The sequence below is a fragment of the Salmo trutta genome, chromosome 29 (genome assembly GCF_901001165.1).
Source record: "Salmo trutta chromosome 29, fSalTru1.1, whole genome shotgun sequence".
In the NCBI taxonomy this organism is placed as follows: domain Eukaryota; kingdom Metazoa; phylum Chordata; class Actinopteri; order Salmoniformes; family Salmonidae; genus Salmo; species Salmo trutta.
In genome coordinates this window covers 28,560,908-28,580,661 of record NC_042985.1, presented here as the reverse complement: position 1 = coordinate 28,580,661, position 19,754 = coordinate 28,560,908, and the positions used below count along the sequence as shown (strand labels likewise).

Here is a 19,754-nt window from a genome sequence, read left to right as displayed (position 1 = left end):
AGTGTCCCATGTTTCATGAGCTGAAATAAAAGATCCCAGAAATGTTCCATAAGCATAAAAAGCTTATTTCTCTCAAACTTTGTTCACAAAATGAGTTTACATCCCTGTTAGTCAGCATTTATCCTTTGTCAAGATAATCCATCCACCTGACAGGTGTGGCATATCAAGAAGCTGATTAAACAGCATGATCATTACACAGGTACACCTTGTGCTGGGGACAATAAAATACCACTTTAAAATGTGCAGTTTTGTCACAACACAATGCCACAGATGTCTCAAGTTTTGAGGGAGTGTGCAATTGGAATGCTGACTGTTCCAGCATGATAATGCACGGCCCCATGACGCAAGGATCTTTACACAATTCCTGGAAGCTGAAAATGTCTCAGTTCTTCCATGGTCTGAATACTCACCAGACATGTCACACGTTGAGCTTGTTTGGGATTCTCTGGATCGACAGCGTCATCCATTTCCCGCCAATATCCAGCAACTTCGCACAGCCATTGAAGAGGAGTGGGACAACATTCCACAGGACACAATCAACAGCCTGATCAACTCTATGTGAAGGAGATGTGTCGCGCTACATGAGGGAAATGGTGGTCACACCAGATACTGACTGGTTTTCTGATCCACACCCCTAACTTTTTTTTTAGTGGCATCTGTGACCAACAGATGCGTATCTGTATTCCCAGTCATGTGAAATCCATAGATTAGAGCCTAATTTATTTATTTCAATTGACTGATTTCCTTATATGAACTGTAACTCAGTAAAATCTTAGAAATTGTTGCATGTTGCGTTTATATTTATGTTCAGTGTACTACAACTACTACTAATAATAAATATTTTTTAATATTGATTAATCATAACCCTTTTCTGTTTGCCAAAACCTTCCAATGATGTGGATGTAGACTAAGGCAGCCCCCCACGCCTCTCTGATTCAGAGCAGTTGAGTTAAATGCGGAAGACACATTTCAGTTGAATGCACATTTCAGTTGAACTGACCAGGTATCCCCCTTTCCTTTTCCACTGCATAGAGAATGAGAATAAATTCATTTTGAACTTTGATAAAAGTGTGCACTCTATTTCTTCCCTTCTCCCCACCTGCAGCAGATGAGAGCGAGGTCTCTAGGATGGCGTGGGAGTTTGCTATCTCCCTGCTTGCAGATGGTTCCATCTTTTCTTATCTAGAAGAATGGGTGCTGCCTCCATTCCCTTATCTGGGAATCCTTTCAATTGAATATTTACTGGGCCTATGTTGCTTTCTGCCTGTGTTAGCCCCACTGAACACACTATTCCTCTTGCTTGGGAAGACAGGCCGAAGGGTTTTTCTCCCCCCCTTCATGCACACTCTCACTCTCCATCTCCCTAGTCAGGGAATGGGACAGTGATTGATTATGTGATTATGCCAGAAAAGAACGTAAGGTTAAGCTGGGAGCAGCACGGAGGTATTAATGAATGACCATACAGGGAATATGTTCAACAACAGAGAAAAGTATGGATTATGACAGGGGGGAATACCTCCTCCATCTTGTGTCAAGAATAGAATAGATGGAGTTAATCACTTTTTTCCCCACACTCTTATTTCCTTCTTCACTTTGTACACCACGGATTAAGAGGCACACTCAAACAGTCATTTTAAACGTCTTATTGCAATATAACTGGCAGGCTGGGGTCTATCTGCATGAACAAACCAGGTCACAGCTCCTCCCTGGTAAGTGTCTCAAAATATTTTCAAAAAACAAATTCCTCCATGTTGGATTAATCAGTGCAGCTGAGGATGTAATTGCAGTGCTGAAGTCAAAGCTGTAAGTGCAGATAATGAAGACTGAATAAAGGGCTGCCAGAATTCAAATTCAAAGTTCAAAAAAATATGAGAATAGCAGAGACCACTGTGCCCCTGATTTATATGCTCTAGAATTGTAGCGGGCCACAATGCAAAATGGTGGGACTTTAGTTTGTTTTACATTTTATATAGAACAAATTGATCTATACCCCCAAATTCAATTTCTGATGTGCAAGCTGATGATTGAATGAGAAAAGTGGGATAAATTTGACAATTAAGAAGAAAAAAAATGTAATTGCCTAAATGGTGGTTTTAATAATTTTTAAAGAAGTATGTTTGTCTTCTGATGCTCTACCAAAACTCTCAGATAATCTCCATTGAAATAGCTTTTTAGTCCAGGACTAAATTAGTCTTGTGTCTGGGAAACCGCCCCTCATTGTGTTACATGGGTTAAGGTAAAATTGTGAAAGCTGTCAATTTGGTTACTTGAACTGACTGTTGCTGCCCTCTGGTGGAGGTGAAATATTATAGACACCTACATTTGGAGAGGACAGCAGTAAATAACAATAGCTCTATATGCTTCATGTTCAGGCTGTTTAAGGGACTAAATGATGGAAAGACGTTTGTTTTGGCACAAAAATTTGTAAAATTGTGCAGTACATTGATTGATTGATGATACTCAAGTTATCGCACTTAGTCTAATTTATAGGGCCCTAGCCCAATATTGGACTTTAACGTTTCTCCTTACACCATACTGGGCACGCGCGTACGTCCGCAAATTGATTTTGTCCCTCCACACCAAACGCGATCACGACACGCAGCTTGAAAAATCAAAACTCTAAACCAATTATATTAATTTGTGGACAGGTCAAAAAGCATTAAACATTTATGGCAATTTAGCTAGCTAGCTTGCAGTTGCTTGCTAATTTGTCCTATTTAGCTAGCTTGCTGTTGCTAGCTAATTTGTCCTGGGATATAAATGTTGAGTTATTATTTTACCTGAAATGCACAAGGTCCTCTACTCCGACAATTAATGCACACATAAAACGGTCAACCGAATCATTTCTAGTCATCTCTCTTTCTTCCAAGCTTTTTCTTCTTTGGACTTTATATGGCGATTGGCAACTAACTTTCATAAGCTGTATTACCACCACCGACCTCCGTTCATCTTTCAGTCACCCACGTGGGTATAACCAATGAGGAGATGGCACATGGGCAAATGCTTCTAAAAGCCAATGAGGAGATGAGAGAGGCAGGACTTTCAGCGCGTTCTGCGCCACAAATAGAAGCAACTTCTATGTTAGCGCCTGGCAATGCAGACGTTTGTTGGCGCAATGATTGAATAACATGTATGTGTACATTTATTTTGCAACGCTCACGCATGGGACGTGAGCAGTGTGGTCAGCATGTTAGTCCAAGGACCTTACATTTCGTATGATATGTTACAAATTGCAATTCGTACAATATGTTACGAATTTTAATTTGTTGTGGCTTATGAAAGCTAGGCTAGGAGTTAGGGTTAGAGTTAAGGTTAGCTAACATGCTAAGTAGATGCAAAGTAAACTCAGCAAGATTTGCCAGTTCTTGCTGTGAGATGTTACTCCACTCTTCCACCAAGGCACCTGCAAGTTCCCGGACATTTCTGGGGGGAATGGCCCTAGCCCTCACCCTCCAATCCAACAGGTCCCAGACGTGCTCAATGGGATTGAGATCTGGGCTCTTCGCTGACCATGGCAGAACACTGCCATCCCTGTCTTGCAGGAAATCACGCACAAAACGAGCAGTATGGCTGGTGGCATTGCCTTGCTGGAGGGTCATGTCAAGATGAGCCTGCAGGAAGGGTACCACATGAGGAAGGAGGATGTCTTCCCTGTAACGCACAGCGTTGAGATTGCCTGCAATGACAACAAGCTCAGTCCGATGATGCTGTGACACACCGCCCCAGACCATGACGGACCCTCCACCTCCAAATCGATCCCGCTCCAGAGTACAGGCCTCGGTGTAACGCTCATTCCGTCGACGATAAACACGAATCCGACAATCACCCCTGGTGAGACAAAACTGCGACTAGTCAGTGAAGAGCACTTTTTGCCAGTCCTGTCTGGTCCAGCGACGGTGGGTTTGTGCCCATAGGCGACGTTGTTGCCGATGATGTCTGGTGATGACCTGCCTTACAACAAGCCTACAAGCCCTCAGTCCAGCCTCTCTCAGCCTATTGCGCACAGTCTGAGCACTGATGGAGGGATTGTGCGTTCCTGGTGTAACTCGGGCAGTTGTTGTTGCCATATTGTACCTGTCCCGCAGGTGTGATGTTTGGATGTACCGATCCTGTGCAGGTGTTGTTACACGTGGCCTGCCACTGCAAGGACGATCAGCTGTCCGTCCTGTCTTAGCGCTGTCTTAGGTGTCTCACAGTACGGACATTGTAATTTATTGCCCTGGCCACATCTGCAGTCCTCATGCCTCCTTGCAGCATGCCTAAGGAACGTTCACGCAGATGAGCAGGGACCCTGGGCATCTTCCTTTTGGGGGTTTTCAGAGTCAGTAGAAACGCCTCTTTAGTGTCCTAAGTTTTCATAACTGTAACCTTAATTGCCTACTGTCTGTAAGCTATTAGTGTCTTAACGACCGTTCCACAGGTGCATGTTCATTAATTGTTTATGGTTCATTGAACAAGCTTCGGAAACAGTGTTCAAACCCTTTACAATGAAGATCTGTGAAGTTATTTGGATTTTTACGAAATATCTTTAAAAGACAGGGTCCTGAAAAAGGGATGTTTCTTTTTTTGCTGAGTTTAGCTAAAAGGTAGTAGGCAGTTGCTAATTAGCTCAAATTATAAAATTGTCGATGATGAGATTAACACACAACCCTTAGGTTGTTAGATGTTCACGTTATACGACCACCCACGTACCCTCCATTCATTTTTGCCTTAAGTAACCTTCTGTCTCATGTAAACATACCAGATGTAACATATACTAATTTGAGTGTCCCGGATTGGCGTTTACTATTTTACATCTAGTCAATGAGACCAGGCTGTCCATTTACACACAGTTGTTCAGAGAAGGTTAGCTAATTAGCACAGATCGTCCAATCTCTCTTCGCTCTGTACACAATCGCTGTAACATGAACATATGGCCGTCTGGGAACCCTAACCCTATAAAAGGTGTATCAATTGAAGCTTTGTTTTTCGAACACGATTTCTCACTGATGGTTTATATGCTTCCAAAACCATACTGCAATCATTACAAAATGACGGCCTACCCCGGCCAAACCCTAACGACGCTGGGCCAGTTGTGTGTCAGCCCTATGGGACTCCCAATCACGGCCGATTGTGATACAGCCTTGAATCGAACCAGGGTCTGTAGTGACACCTCTTGCACCGAGATGCAGTGCCTTAGTCCTTCGAATGCCCCATTTATCAGTGGGTAATGTAGCCTAGCAGTTTATTTACTGCGTTAGGCAGGTTAACACTGCTATGGGAGTGTGTATTTACGGTAATTATATTGTAACGACCCTGGGTTTAATGTATTACCAGAAGGCGTATGTACATTGTATGCATTTATTTCCAAATGGCAGTTGTTGATAAGACCACCAAAGGTGAGGCTAACAGCCTACCTCACTCTGTCGCGCGGTTGTCTCCTAGCACGTAGGCCCTGCGGTTTTGCGCAGACGCAATAGCTTCCTTTTCGATGTCCCTCTGAATCGGTTCCTTAGCATACGACACCGTTAGCCACTGATTGTCACCGGTCGGCAATATGTTCAGAGCTGTTGTTCGACTTTCAACCTCTGGGGTACGGAGTTTAACGCGGACACGACCATGTTACTCGGGTAAGACTGACGGCAAAGCCTATTAATTGTCTATTTATTAATTAAACGGTTTGCCTTTCGTGTTAGCTTGCTTGCCAGTTGTCCATAGCAAGTAGCCACCAAGCTAGCTGGCTAACGTTAATCGTAAATGGTATGTAACGTTACGGTAGTCTTCAAACTCGACATGATATATATATAGTTTGCACTTTTAGGCAAATTCAAAGCATTGCGTTAAGTATATGAAGTCACAAATGTATTGTGATCATACACCGCTGATTAGACTAGATGGCATTAGCTAGCTAGTTAGCTAATGCCAAGTCAATGGGACTATCGTTTGCGTCAGGGTGACATTGATTATCATTTGATCTAAAGTAATATTTCTTGGTGCCCATAAATAGTGTAGAGTTTTCACGTTCTTAAATTGATGCCATATCCAGTGTCAATGTATAGAACCATCAGACAGCTAGTAAACTTTAGCATGTGTCCTTGTGATGACCCATGCTTCGGTTTTTCGAGGGAGTCACAGCAGTGTTGCCAACTCCTCAGTAAGGAAAGTAGCTATTGGCTGTCCTAGAAGTCGCCAAATGACGTCACATAATTTGCATAATTGGCCATGTGCATGTAATTGTGATGGACCCTGTAGGAGAGAGGAATAATGTGGGAGAGACAAAAAAGTGAGTAAAAAACATCCTAAATATGTTTAGAACTAACTACAAATGAACTTTCATCTGTCGATTTCTTGTTTTGTTTTTTGTCACAATTCCAACCCTCCTCCTTTATCCGGGCTTGGGACCGGCAAGTGACCCAAAAGAGACACTGGCGGAGTTACTTCGTTTTTTATAAAAACATTTTTTTTTAGTTTTCTTAATTTGGTTTGGTTTTTAACCTTATGGACCACTTAGGAGCCTACAACAAGTCACAGTAAAACATGAACATTTTTAACCATAACATTTAAAAAAAAAAAAAAATTGTATACAATCTAAATGGACCAAAAAGAGACAATAGAAAAAACTGTCAATGGCAATGTGAGAAAATTATGGTAACTAGTCTGGCCCTAATTCAGGTTAATTTGTTATTTATTTTTTTCAGACCCCCCCCACACACACACACAGGCTGTGCTGGCTCACAGAAAGAGTGGGTCATCGTCATTTTGGTCAAGGCTCTCTATGGCAGGTTCAGCAACTGAGGGAGCTGACTTAAATGAGTAAGCAGCTGATGTGCCAAAAAGCTGCAAAACATTATCAGGCAGCTGGTGCTCATAGCAAGCCTCACCAGACAGCCTCAGCCCATATTGAATGTACAGGATGGATTTCTAAGTTTGCTTTTTACCACACTCATCTGGCTGAATACTCTCTTGACTTCAGCATTCGAGTGTGGCAAGGACAACACAGACACAGCGGCCATGGCAAGTTCTTGAAACGGGTTGATATCAGCTGCATCCCTGAACTTCCAAATCTCACTCCAGAAGCCCAGTGTGTTTTTTTTGTCTCATTCCATTTACTAAGATGGATGGCACGCCATTGCTGGACAATCTTGTCTATCTCTGCAGGGGAGTAGCCAAAAAGCTTGGCTATTTTTTTCTATTTCTCCAGGGCTCTTATTGTGCTTTAGAGTTTCCTCCACATTGAAATCTGACATGTACTGCAATGCTTCGACGTTGTCCGGCAGTCTCACCCTCAACTCATTAGTGAGGGAGATGGTAAAGGCTACACATCGCTTTCGGGCATTGTTTTCATCCTCAGGCGCAAGGTGGAGCTCAGCTGCCTTTGACTCAAAAAGGTAACCAAGGTACGGTTTGGGACTGATGTAGAGGTCGACCGATTATGATTTTTCAACGCCGATACCGATTATTGGAGGACCAAAAAAGATGATGCCAATTTTTTATTTTTATTTATTTGTAATAATGACAATTACAACAATACTGAATTAACACTTATTTTAACTTAATATAATACATAAATACTATCAATTTGGCCTCAAAAAAATAATGAAACATGTTCAATTTAGTTTAAATAATGCAAAAACAAAGTGTTGGAGAAGAAAGTAAAAGTGCAATATGTGCCATGTAAAAAAGCTAACGTTTCAGTTCCTTGCTCAGAACATGAGAACATATGAAAGCTGGTGGTTCCTTTTAACATGAGTCTTCAATATTTCCAGGTAAGAAGTTTTAGGTTGTAGTTATTATAGGACTATTTCTCTCTATACGATTTGTATTTCATATACCTTTGAATTTGGATGTTCTTATAGGCACTTTAGTATTGCCAGTGTAACAGTATAGCTTCCGTCCCTCTCCTCGCTCCTACCTGGGCTCGAACCAGGAACACATCGACAACAGCCACCCTCGAAGCAGCGTTACCCATGTAGAGCAAGGGGAACAACTACTTCAAGTCTCAGAGCGAATTATGTTTGAAACGCTATTAGCGCGCACCCCGCTAACTAGCTAGCCATTTCACATCGTTACACCAGCCTAATCTCGGGGGTTGAAGTCATAAACAGCGCAATGCTTGAAGAATTGCAAAGAGCTGCTGGCAAACGCATGAAGGTGCTGTTTGAATGAATGCTTATGAGCCTGCTGCTGCCTACCATCGCTCAGTCAGACTGCTCTATCAAATCATAGACTTAATTGTAACATAATAACACACAGAAATATGAGCCTTTGGTCATTAATATGGTCGAATCTGGAAACGATCATTTCGAAAACGTAACGTTTATTATTTCAGTGAAATACGGAACCGTTCCGTATTTTATCTAACGAGTGGCATCCCTAAGTATAAATATTCCTGTTACATTGCACAACCTTCAATGTTATGTCATAATTATGTACAATTTTGGCAAATTAATTACGGCCTTTGTTAGGAATAAATGGACTTCACACAGTTCGCAATGAGCCAGGCGGCCCAAACTGCTGTATATACCCTGACTGCTTGCACGGAACGCAAGAGAAGTGACACAACGTCACTTCCCTAGTTATAAGAAATTCATGTTAGCAGGCAATATTAACTAAATATGCAGGTTTAAAAATATATACTTGTGTATTGATTTTAAAGAAAGGCATTGATGTTTGTGGTTAGGTATGTTGGTGCAACGACAGTGCTTTTTTCACAAATGCGCTCGTTAAATCATCACCCGTTTGTCGAAGTAGGCTGTGATTCGAGGAGAAATTAACAGGCACCGCATCGATTATATGCAACGTAGGACACGTTAGATAACTACACATGGTTGATGATATTACTAGTTTAACTAGTGATTATGTTAAGATTGATAGTTTTTTATAAGATATGTTTAATGCTAGCTAGCAACTTACCTTGGCTTCTTGCTGCCTTCGCGTAACAGGTAGTCAGCCTGCCACGCAGGCTCCTCGTGGAGTGCAATGTAAGGCAGGTGGTTAGAGCGTTGGACTAGTAACCGGAAGGTTGCAAAAACGAATCCCCGAGGTGACAAGGTAAAAATCTGTTCTGTCCCTGAACAAGGCAGTTAACCCCCGTTCCTTATTGAAAATAAGAATGTGTTTTTAATCTGACTTGCCTAGTTAAATAAAGGTGTAAAAAAAAAAAAGGCTAATTGCTATCCAAAAATACCGATTGTTATAAAAACTTGAAATCGTCCCCAATTAATCGGCCATTCCGATTAATCGGTCGACCTCTAGACTGACGTATCCATCTATTGGCCCTTTGAGTACATCAACATTTGCCAGTGGATTCTGCACCCTGCTGCTCACAGACTTGATCAGGCTAACCAAGCTGTCAAGTAGCTTAAGAGGATCTACTTGCTCTCCCTCAAAAGCCTTGATGGCAAACTGTACCTCACCCAGCACTGACTTCAAAAAAGCCATATACAATATGTTTTGAGGATCACTGTACATGGAGTATAAAACCTCAGCCATGTAGCAGTGTTCACTGGACTTGGTGACTGCGAAATGCAGCCTAAGCTCCTCCCACTGGTCCAAAATGCGTGAAACCACAGGTTCAATGGAGAGCCAACGTGTGGCACACACCTTGGTTATCTGTAAAGGTTTCTCCCCACAGTTGATGGTCTCATATATGGCCTTGTAGCCTCCCTGCGCTTTGGAGACACTGAAAATCAGTTATAAGTCTCTCGTACCGAGTACTCCACACTACGGGGGATGGTGTCATTGGAAGCATGACTTACAGCAAGCTGCAGAGAGTGGCACACACAGCACTTTATGGACCCCATTGTTAATCCCCGTCATAAGAGGCATTGTCAGTCCCTATCCCCAGGAGTTTCTCTTTTTTAAGACAACACTTCTCGAGGAAAGCCACAACAGCACGTGCTATAGATTTGTCATCTCCTCCCTCCAACTCAACAAGCCCCAGAAATGTTGATAGAATTGTCTGCTTGGTGTCACTAAAGTACCTTATCACAACCCCCAGGTACTTAGAAACACTTACATCCGTGGACTCATCGAGGAGGAGGCTGAAACGCTGGTCACCCACATCTGCGACCAACTTTTTCAGAAAGTATGGCACTAGAACACCATTAATCATTACTGTGCACTTTGTCCTGTGCATTTTGAAGTGGGTAGCAGCAGTGGAGTCTGAGAAAGCAGCTCTACATGCTTCTCCAATGTGATCACATGCCAGCATGGAACAGTGTTCAGCGATAGCTAATGCCATGGTGGCCTCAGCCTTTTTTGCAGAGTACATTTTAACCATAAATGGCAGCCTCTTTTGGGTGGAACTGTTATAAGGCTTTGCCTTTTGAGTATGTTTTTGAGTTGTCATGTGTTTTTTTTGTTTTTTTTACATCACTAAGTTTGGTGTAGAAATCAGCCTTACAATACAGGCAGTATGCCCGTGTATCATCTCCAATAAATGGCTTCAACCAGCCTTTGAATTCAGGGTTTGATTCCCACTCCTTTCTGTATTTTTGAGTGTACAGTTTAGACTGAGACATGATGAGCTAGCCAGCTAGATGTTTAGCTTATGTCACAGAGAGGCACACACACAGTGGACAAGGTAAGTGACTGAGGCTGTGTGAGTCAAATGCAGTGATTTATTTTTGTGCAGTGATTTATTTTAGACAAAGAACATTTTACATTTACATCCTGCCCTGAATGTAAGCCAGGGCGGGATCAGCCAGCGGCGGCTTCCCGCATGCGTGATTCATTTGCAGTCTGGACGCGGAGGGGTGAACATCTCCTGCTCTGACTGCGGCTGGGAGGGACTTCTGCACGAGGACTGGGCCGCCTGTGAGTGTTTTTGGACGGGGGTGGGGCCCACGGCAGCATCCGCTGCTCTTTGAGAAGAGTAAGAACGATACGTGCTTTCACCTCAGTCTCCAATAACACCAGGAAAAAGTTGCTAGATTTGTCGCTAGTCAATGTTTTTTGTAAATTGTTTTAGAATGTGTCGCTAGAGGGATCTGAATACTCGCTAAATATAGCGACAAAGTCGCTAAGTTGGCAACACTGGTGCACAACAATTCGCAGAAACTCTAGACCTTGCAGTCAAACCAGTGTATGGTCATGTCCTACACTGCTCATGTCCTACACTGCTCTTGATCTGTTTACACTCAGTTATGGCTAGATTTGGGCTGTCAAAATATATTAAGTGTCTTGGCATTGACCTCTGACCCAGTTAGCCGGATTGCTGTAAATAGACATTCCTTCCCTGCCAAGTCGGGATATTGCAGAGAGCTGCCCGGTGACACGAGCCTACTAGACAGGCTAAATTACTTCTATGCTCGCTTCGATGCAAGTAACACTGAAACATGCATGAGAGCATCAGCTGTTCCGGATGATTGTGATCACGCTCTTTTTATTTTTTCAATTTATTTAACTAGGCAAGTCAGTTAAGAACAAATTCTTATTTTTAATGACGCTTAGGAACAGTGTTGTTAACTGCCTTGTTCAGGGGCAGAACAACTTTTTTTTACCTTGTCAGCTCGGGGATTCGATTATGCAACCTTTCGGTTACTAGTCTCCGCAGCCAACGTGAGTAAGATCTTTAAAACAGGTCAACATTCACAAGGCCAGACGGATTACTAGCACGTGTGTTCTGAGCATGCGCTGACCAACTGGCAAGTGTCTTCACTGACATTTTCAACCTCTCCCTGTCTGAGTCTGTAATACCAACATGTTTCAAGCAGACCACCATAGTCCCTGTGCCCAAGAACACTAAGGTAACCTGCCTAAGTGACTACCGTCCCGTAGCACTCACGTCTGTAGCCATGAAGTGCTTTGAAAGGCTGGTCATGGCTCACAACACCATTATCCCAGAAACCCTAGACCCACTCCAATTTGCATACTGCCCTAACAGATCCACAGATGATGCCATCTCTATTGCACTCCACACTTCCCTTTCCCATCTGGACAAAAGGAACACCTATGTGAGAATACTATTCATTGACTACAACTCAGCATTCAACACCATAGTGCCCTCAAAGCTCATCAATAAGGTAAGGACCCTGGGACTAAACACCTCCCTCTGTAACTGGATCCTGGACTTCCTGACGGGCCGCACCCAGGTGGTAAGGTTAGGTAACAAAACAGCCGCCACACTGATCCTCAACACGGGGGCCCATCAGGGGTGCGTGCTCAGTCCCCTCCTGTACTCCCTGTTCACTCATGACTTTACTGCCAGGCATGACTCCAACACCATCATTAAGTTTGCCGATGACACAACGATGAGACAGCCTATAGGGAGGAGGTCAGAAACCTGACCGTGTGGTGCCAGGACAACAACCTCTCCCTCACCGTGATCAAGACAAAGGAGATGATTGTGGACTAAAGGAAAAAGAGTACCAAGTGCGCCCCCATTCTCATCGACGGGGCTGTAGTGGAGCAGGTTTAGAGCTTCAAGTTCCTTGGTGTCCACATCACCAACAAACTAACATGGTCCAAGCACACCAAGACAGTCGTGAAGAGGGCACGACCAAACCTATTCCCACTCGGGAGACTGAAAAGATTTGGCATTGGTCCTCAGATCCTCAAAACGTTCTACAGCTGCACCATCGAGAGCATCCTGACTGGTTGCCTCACTGTCTGGTTTGGCAACTGCTCGGTCTCCGACCGCAAGGCACTACAGAGGCTAGTGCGTACGGCCCACTGGGGCCAAGCTTTCTGCCATCCAGGACCTCTATCCCAGGCAGTGTCAGAGGATGGCCCTATAAACTGTCAGACTCCAGCCACCCTAGTCATAGTCTGTTCTCTCTGCTACCGCATGGCAAGCGGTACCGGGGAACCAAGTCTAGAGAGGCTTCTAAACAGCTTCTACCCCCAAGTCATAAGACTCCTGAACATCTAATCAAATGGCTACCCAGATTACTTGCATCTCCCCCCCCCCCCCCTTTATACTGCTGCTACTCTCATCTATGCATAGTCACTTTAATAACTCTACCTACATGTACATATTACCTCGACTAACCAGTGCCCCCGCACATTGACTCTGTACTGGTACCCCTTGTATATAGCCTCACTATTGTTATTTTACTGCTGCTCTTTAATTGTTACTTTTATTTCTTTCTTTTTTTAAGTTAATACATTTTTTTAAACTGCATTGTTGGTTAGGGCTTGTAAGTAAGCATTTCACTGTAAGGTGTTCGGCACATGTGACATACAATTTCATTTGATATTGCAATTATGCATGTAATGTTTACAGGTCAGTTTCCCCTAGAATAAATCTTAGTGGAGCGCACAGGCGAAGTCCTCAAAGCAACATCCTGGGCTGCAAAAATCACATTTGAAATCAGCTGGTAGTGAGATGACATGTCTGACAGCAGGTGTAGGTTATGGCGCACCTGCTTTTTCATGAGAATTGAAGTGTGTGTGTGTAATATTTTTTTTTTCAGTCAAGCATCTATGAATAGGCCTTGACCTCTATATGATCTAAAATGTTTGTTTTCTATGTTGCAGCTCCTTTGGCCTCCCGGTGCTACTCCCATGCCAAGGTGGAGACAGATGAGGAGTTCGATGCCCGTTGGGTCACTTATTTCAGCAAGCCAGACATTGATGCCTGGGAGCTGAAGAAAGGTGATCTAAAGAATATTGAAAATAAGTCTGCACTTTTGCCGAAGGTCTACAGTAATTTTTGAGTTTGAGTCTAACGGATAGACAGTTTAAATAAAAATCTGTCAAATTTGAAAAATGTATAACGTAGTATGCTTGAATCCCATTCCACATCCCATAGGCATGAACACACTAATTGGCTACGACCTGGTACCTGAACCCAAAATCCTCGACTCAGCTCTTCGTGCTTGCCGAAGGTTGAATGACTTGGCCAGTGCTATCCGCATCCTCGAGGCAGTCAAGGTAAGCTACACAGCTTGCCCTACCAACTCCTAGTGAAGTCATCTCAATAAAATAAACGTATATATTTTATAAGTGCAGTCAGAAAGTGTTCAGACCCCTTGACATTTTCCACATTGTTACGATAGCCTTATTCTAAAATGGATTAAATTATTTGCCCCCCTCAATCTACACACAATGACAAAGTGAAAACAGGTATTAAAAATAAACATACCTTATTTACATAATTATTCAGACCCTTTGCTATGAGACTTGAAATTGAGCTCAAGGTGCATCCTGTTTCCATTGAGCATCCTTGAGATGTTTCTACAACTTCATTGAAGTCCACCTGTGGTAAATTCTATTGATTGGACATGATTTGGAAAGGCACACTCACCGGTCTATATAAGGTCCTAGACATGAGGTCGAATTAATTGTCCGTAGAGCTCCGAGACAGGATTGTGTTGAGGCACAGATCTAGGGAAGGGTACCAAAAAATGTCTGCAGCATTGAAGGTCCCCAAGAACACAGTGGCCTCAATCAATATTAAATAGAAGTTTGGAACCACCAAGACTGGCCGCCCGGCCAAACAGCAATCGGGGGAGAAGGGCCTTGGTCAGGGAGGTGACTAAGAACCCGATGGTCACTGACAGAGTTCCTCTGTGGAGATGGGAGAACCTTCCAGAAGGACAACCATCTCTGCAGCACTCCACCAATCAGGCCTTTATGGTAGAGTGGCCAGACGGAAGCCGCCACTCAGTAAAAAGGCATATGACAGCCCGCTATGAGTTTGCCAAAAGGCACCTAAAAGGACTCTCAGACCATGAGAAACAAGATTTTCTGGTCTGATGAAACCAAGATTGTGACGCCTGGCATTCAGGCCAAAGAGTTCATCTGGAGGAAACCTGGCACCATCCCTACAGTGAAGCATGGTGGTGGCAACACCATGCTGTGGGGATGTTTTTCAGTGGTAGGGACTGGGAGACTAGTCAGGATCAAGGGAAAAATGAACGGCACAAAGTACAGAACCTTGAACTCCTGCTCCAGAGCGCTCGAGACCGTAAGCACACAGCCAAGACAATGCAGGAGTGGCTTTGGGACAAGTCTCTGAATCTCCTTGAGTGGCCCAGCCAGAGCCCGGACTTGAACCCGATCGAAGATCTCTGGAGAAACCTGAAAATAGCTGTGCAGCAACGCTCCCCATCCAACCTGACAGAGCATGAGAGGATCTGCAGAGAAGAATGTGAGAAACTTCCCAAATACAGGTGTGCCAAGCTTGTAGCCTCATACCCAAGAAGACTCGAGGCTGTAATTGCTGTCAAAGGTGCTTCAACAAAGTACTGAGCAAAGGGTCTGAATACATATGTAAATTATTTTTTGATTGATTGATATCAATCTCAATATAAAAATGTGTAAACCTGTTTTTGCTTTGTCATTATGGGGTATTGTGTGTAGATTGAGGAGGGGGGGGGACAACTCATCCATTTTAGAATAAGGCTGTAATGTAACTGTGGAAAAAGTCAAGGTGTCCGAATACTTTCCGACTGCACTGTATTAGGATCCCCATTAGCTGTTGTGAAAGCAGCAGCTACATTTCACAGGGTCCACACAACATGAAACCTGACATACAGAGCATTAATGGACAAGGACAGAACAACCCAAGTGTGGATATACTCACTGCTTTTATATCATGTCTAAGTGGGAAAATAACTTCAATTTCTGCCATTTGGTTAAAGGACCTATATGTAGAATTTTTGCATTGTAATTTCAGAAAATGGCCATAATATACTGAACAAAAATATAAACGCAACATGTAAAGCGTTTGTCCCATGTTTCATGAGCTGAAATAAAATCCCAGAAATGTAGGAGTTTTTCTGTCTGTAATAAATCTCTTGTGGGGGAAAACTCATTCTGATTGGGTGGGCCTGGCTCACAAGTGGATGGGTCTATTGCAATTCACCTAGCTTCCACATGGGTGAGACATTCTACATGTTTATCATATTCAGGTGTTTTTGTTCCAGATGGTTAAATTTGAAAATTTTACAGATTACTGAGCATAAATGGTTTAAATGACTTCCATTCAGACAAATCCACTAATAAAGTACATTTAACATTCCAGTAGCTTTGAAAAACACTGCTTATTTCAGGGGAACCGTACTATTGACTTTTAGGGTTTGGGCTATTTCTTATATTGGTGGAAGCAGACTTTAATCCTCACATGAGACACCTAGCTGTACAAAAATAACAGTCAAACTCCTTAATTAGTAGGTGTCAACGTAGCTGACTTTCAACGTAGCTGACTTTTTAATTTATTTGACTAGCCGGAAGGTTCACAGCATAATCTATTTTTATGCTATACTGAATAAAAAAATGCAACATGCAACAATTTCAATGAGTTACAGTTCATATAAGGAAATCAGTCAATTAAAATGAATTAGGCCCTAATCTATGGATTCACATGACTGGGCAGGGGCACAGCATAGGTGGGCCTGGGAGGGCATAGGCCCAGCCAATCAGACAGTTTTTCCCCACAAAGGGGCTTTATTACAGACAAAAATGCTCCTCAGTTTCATCAGCAGTTCGGGTGGCTGGTCTCAGACAATCCCGCAGGTGAAGAAGCCAGATGTGGAGGTCCTGGGCTGGTGTGGTTACATGTGGTTGTGAGACCGGTTGGACGTACTGCCAAATTCTCTAAAACGATGTTGGAGGCAGCTTATGGTAGTGAAACAAACAAAATTCTCTGGCAACAGCTCTGGTTGACATTCTTGTTTTCAGTATGCCAATTGCACGCTCCCTCAACTTGAGACATCTGTGGCATTGTGTTGTGACAAAACTGCACATTTGAGTGGCCTTTTGTCCCCAGCACAAGGTGCACCTGTGTAATGATCCTGCTGTTTAATCAGCTTCTTTATATGCCACACCTGTAAGGTGGATGGATTATCTTGGCAAACCAGCAATGCTGGGGCGGCAAGTAGCCTAGTGGTTAGAGTTTTGGACTAGTAACTGAAAGGTTGCAAGATTGAATCCCTGAGCTGACAAGGTAAAAATATGTCGTTCTGCCCCTGAAGGCAGTTAACCCACTGTTCCTAGGCTGTCATTGAAAATAAGAATTTGTTCTTAACTGACTTGCCTAGTTAAATAAAAAGATGCTCACTAACAGGGATGTAAACATTTGAGAAAAATGTGTTTTTTGTGCATATGGAACATTTCTGGTATCTTATTTCAGCTCATGGAACCAACACTTTACATGTTGCGTTTATATTTTTGTTCTGTATGTCACTTTCTTGTGAAAAGGCATTTAACATGTAAAATATGTTGGATTTAATTTCCTTTGAATTTATTCACATAATATACTTGTAATTTAGGAAACTTCTAGAATGGTACAGTTATCAACCTGTATGCCTTTTTTTGTAATATTCCCTATGGTGAACTTTATCGTCCTCTTTGTAACAGGACAAATCTGGTCCCTACAAAGATATCTACCCATACCTGATTCAAGAACTGCAGCCCACTCTGATTGAGCTGGGTATCTCCACACCTGAGGATCTGGGCATGGACATATTATAGACATCCTCTGGGTGAGTGCTTACACATTGAAAAACAAATGCTCTGGGCCCGGTTTCTCAAAAGCATCTTAAGGCTAAGTTCATCGTTACAACCTTTTGTAGGGGCATCATTAAATCTCAGAGTTGTGTCCCAACATTTGTATTAAAGTTGCACTTAAATATTTGATTTACCAACTGCCTCAGACCACTCGTAGAACAGCGACGTGCATCGTTAAATGTGTTTCCCCCCCCTACCGTGTCATGTTATACATAGAATCAAGATGTTTATCAGTCTTTATGACCCCAGATAACTTAACAACGAAGTTGAATGCAAATACAAAGTTGCCAATGTCTCTGTAAATGTTAAACAAGCGAAGGATCAAGATCTTCACATGAAACCTGAGATGACTGCATCAAAAGACAAATAGCCTACCTACAGTATATGCTACATAGGCCTATATTTAAATATTTAAATCAATTATGTTCATTTGAGATTTATTTAGTGCATTTAGAATAAGCTGCCTCAATATTAGCAGCCGTAGGTGATAATATCTCTAGGAGCTGATACAGAGTCAGTATTGTGGAATAATTCTAATGTTAAAGGTGCAATGTGCAGAAAATCGCTCTGCCACTTCCTGGTTGCTAAAATTCGAATAGTTTGCCTAATTTCAGTTTGATAAAGCAAGCAGTCATTGTGTAGAGAATCATTGTACTGCTCTGAAATAACTTTTCCATAACCAAAAATAGTCTTCATCAATTTGAAGCTGGTGTACAAAACCAAAAGATGCTAAAACTAAACTTAAGAACGGGAAGCATAGATATAGAGCACATAACAGATCTACCGCTTCTTAGACTTGCTTTCAATGAGTGACAGATCTATAACCCATTTCTATGTGAACTTGGTTGGGTCGCCCAGAAAGTTACATACTGCAGCTTTAAGGTAAGATTTCAATGGAGAAAGCTGGCCCGAGAGCAGCGCTGCCTTTCTTTCGATCCTATCAGTATTGACACATGCCTCAACGACACACTTAGAGAACGTTCTCTCTGCATGGTGTTTTGGGAAACGCATGTTACATCTTCGGGCCCTTTACAGTTCTCTTAATTTTAAATAACTAATTAAATGTTTCCTTTTCATTTCCCCTCAGGTCATCTGGTGTCCAACGAGATGAACCACTTCTCTTCAAGTCTCTGCCTTGTCCTGGTGTCTGTGTGATGTTGATTTAATCCACACTCTCCTGTTGTGTACAGAATTATGGATTTAATAAAGAAATATCTATTGATTCTGCTGTCTCAATGGTAAGGTTGATTTACTGGCATGTAACCCATTCATTCAAAGGTCTCAAATGTTCAATTTCCAAAACACTTTTATTAATTTAAATCCATTATAGGCTTTTTTTCAGACCACTGACTTACACAACACACAGATAATCTTATGTTTACATGAACATATGGCAGCCCCAAACATTTAACTTATCTAGTAGTATGTACTTTGATGCACCCCAGAACACTGCTGGGTTGAAACTGATAAAAGATAGTTGAGGGCAAAGGGATCAATTCCAACAATGGGTTTGGTCAGCATTCACTTTGATTCAATGCAGAGGGGTCCTGTTATTCTGTCAGGTTTTGCACTAGCTCTCAAACCCTTCTCTGGGTAGGGTGTTCAGCAGTTAGCTTCGCCCACGGTTGGCTGTTACGTCAGTCATTTGCTTATGGACCGGTTTTCAAAAGACATGGCCCATATCTCTCATTTTAGCGAACTAATCTTCCAAATAAAACATACTACTTACTGTAACATTAGCTAGCAGACGTGCACAGATCCATATGCTGTGTGCTTCCTCCCAGTTAACGTTACACATGCTAGATTGCTAAATAGCACTGGTGGTCGTCTTCCTTAACAAGTGCTGTAACATGGTGATATGGCTGTGTGGGAACACTAACCCTAAAGGTGTTTATTTAACCTTTTTTTTCCAAAATTATTTCACGCTGATATGAATAACATACGTTCCTTATTTCCAAAACCTTACCGCAAGCGATATATGTCAACATTAAGAGCAAGCGTCGGGGGCTCTGAACAAAAGGCCCCCGGGAAGAAGTTTCCTTCATCAATAGATGCTAGCCTAAAGGTAGTTTTGCACTCTCTGTTAGGTGGCCCCTTTTTGTTGAATATTGCACTGATCTGACATTTTGATAATGACATAGATAATACTGATTTGTTTCGTAACTGCCTAAAAAGAAGCCAGTGTTCTTTTCTTCTCAGGAAGGCCAAGTCTGAATATTTTGTCTGTTACCACTGATAACCTGAATGACCCTAGAAAGATTTGGAAGGCTATTAAGTATGTCTGGAAACAGTAATGTTAATGAATTACCATCATGTGT

At 42.5% G+C, this 19,754-nt stretch overlaps 1 protein-coding gene across 1 annotated transcript; it reads left to right on the top strand.

Annotated features, from left to right (window-relative positions):
- The first annotated feature begins 5,435 nt into the window (after positions 1-5,435).
- On the top strand, positions 5,436-18,659 carry LOC115167309 (cytochrome c oxidase subunit 5A, mitochondrial). Its single transcript, XM_029721615.1, has 5 exons — positions 5,436-5,609; positions 13,462-13,578; positions 13,736-13,857; positions 17,287-17,411; positions 18,524-18,659. The coding sequence occupies exons 1-4, from the start codon at positions 5,537-5,539 to the stop codon at positions 17,398-17,400; spliced, it is 426 nt and encodes a 141-aa protein (XP_029577475.1). The 5' UTR covers positions 5,436-5,536; the 3' UTR covers positions 17,401-17,411; positions 18,524-18,659.
- The last annotated feature ends 1,095 nt before the right edge of the window (positions 18,660-19,754 follow it).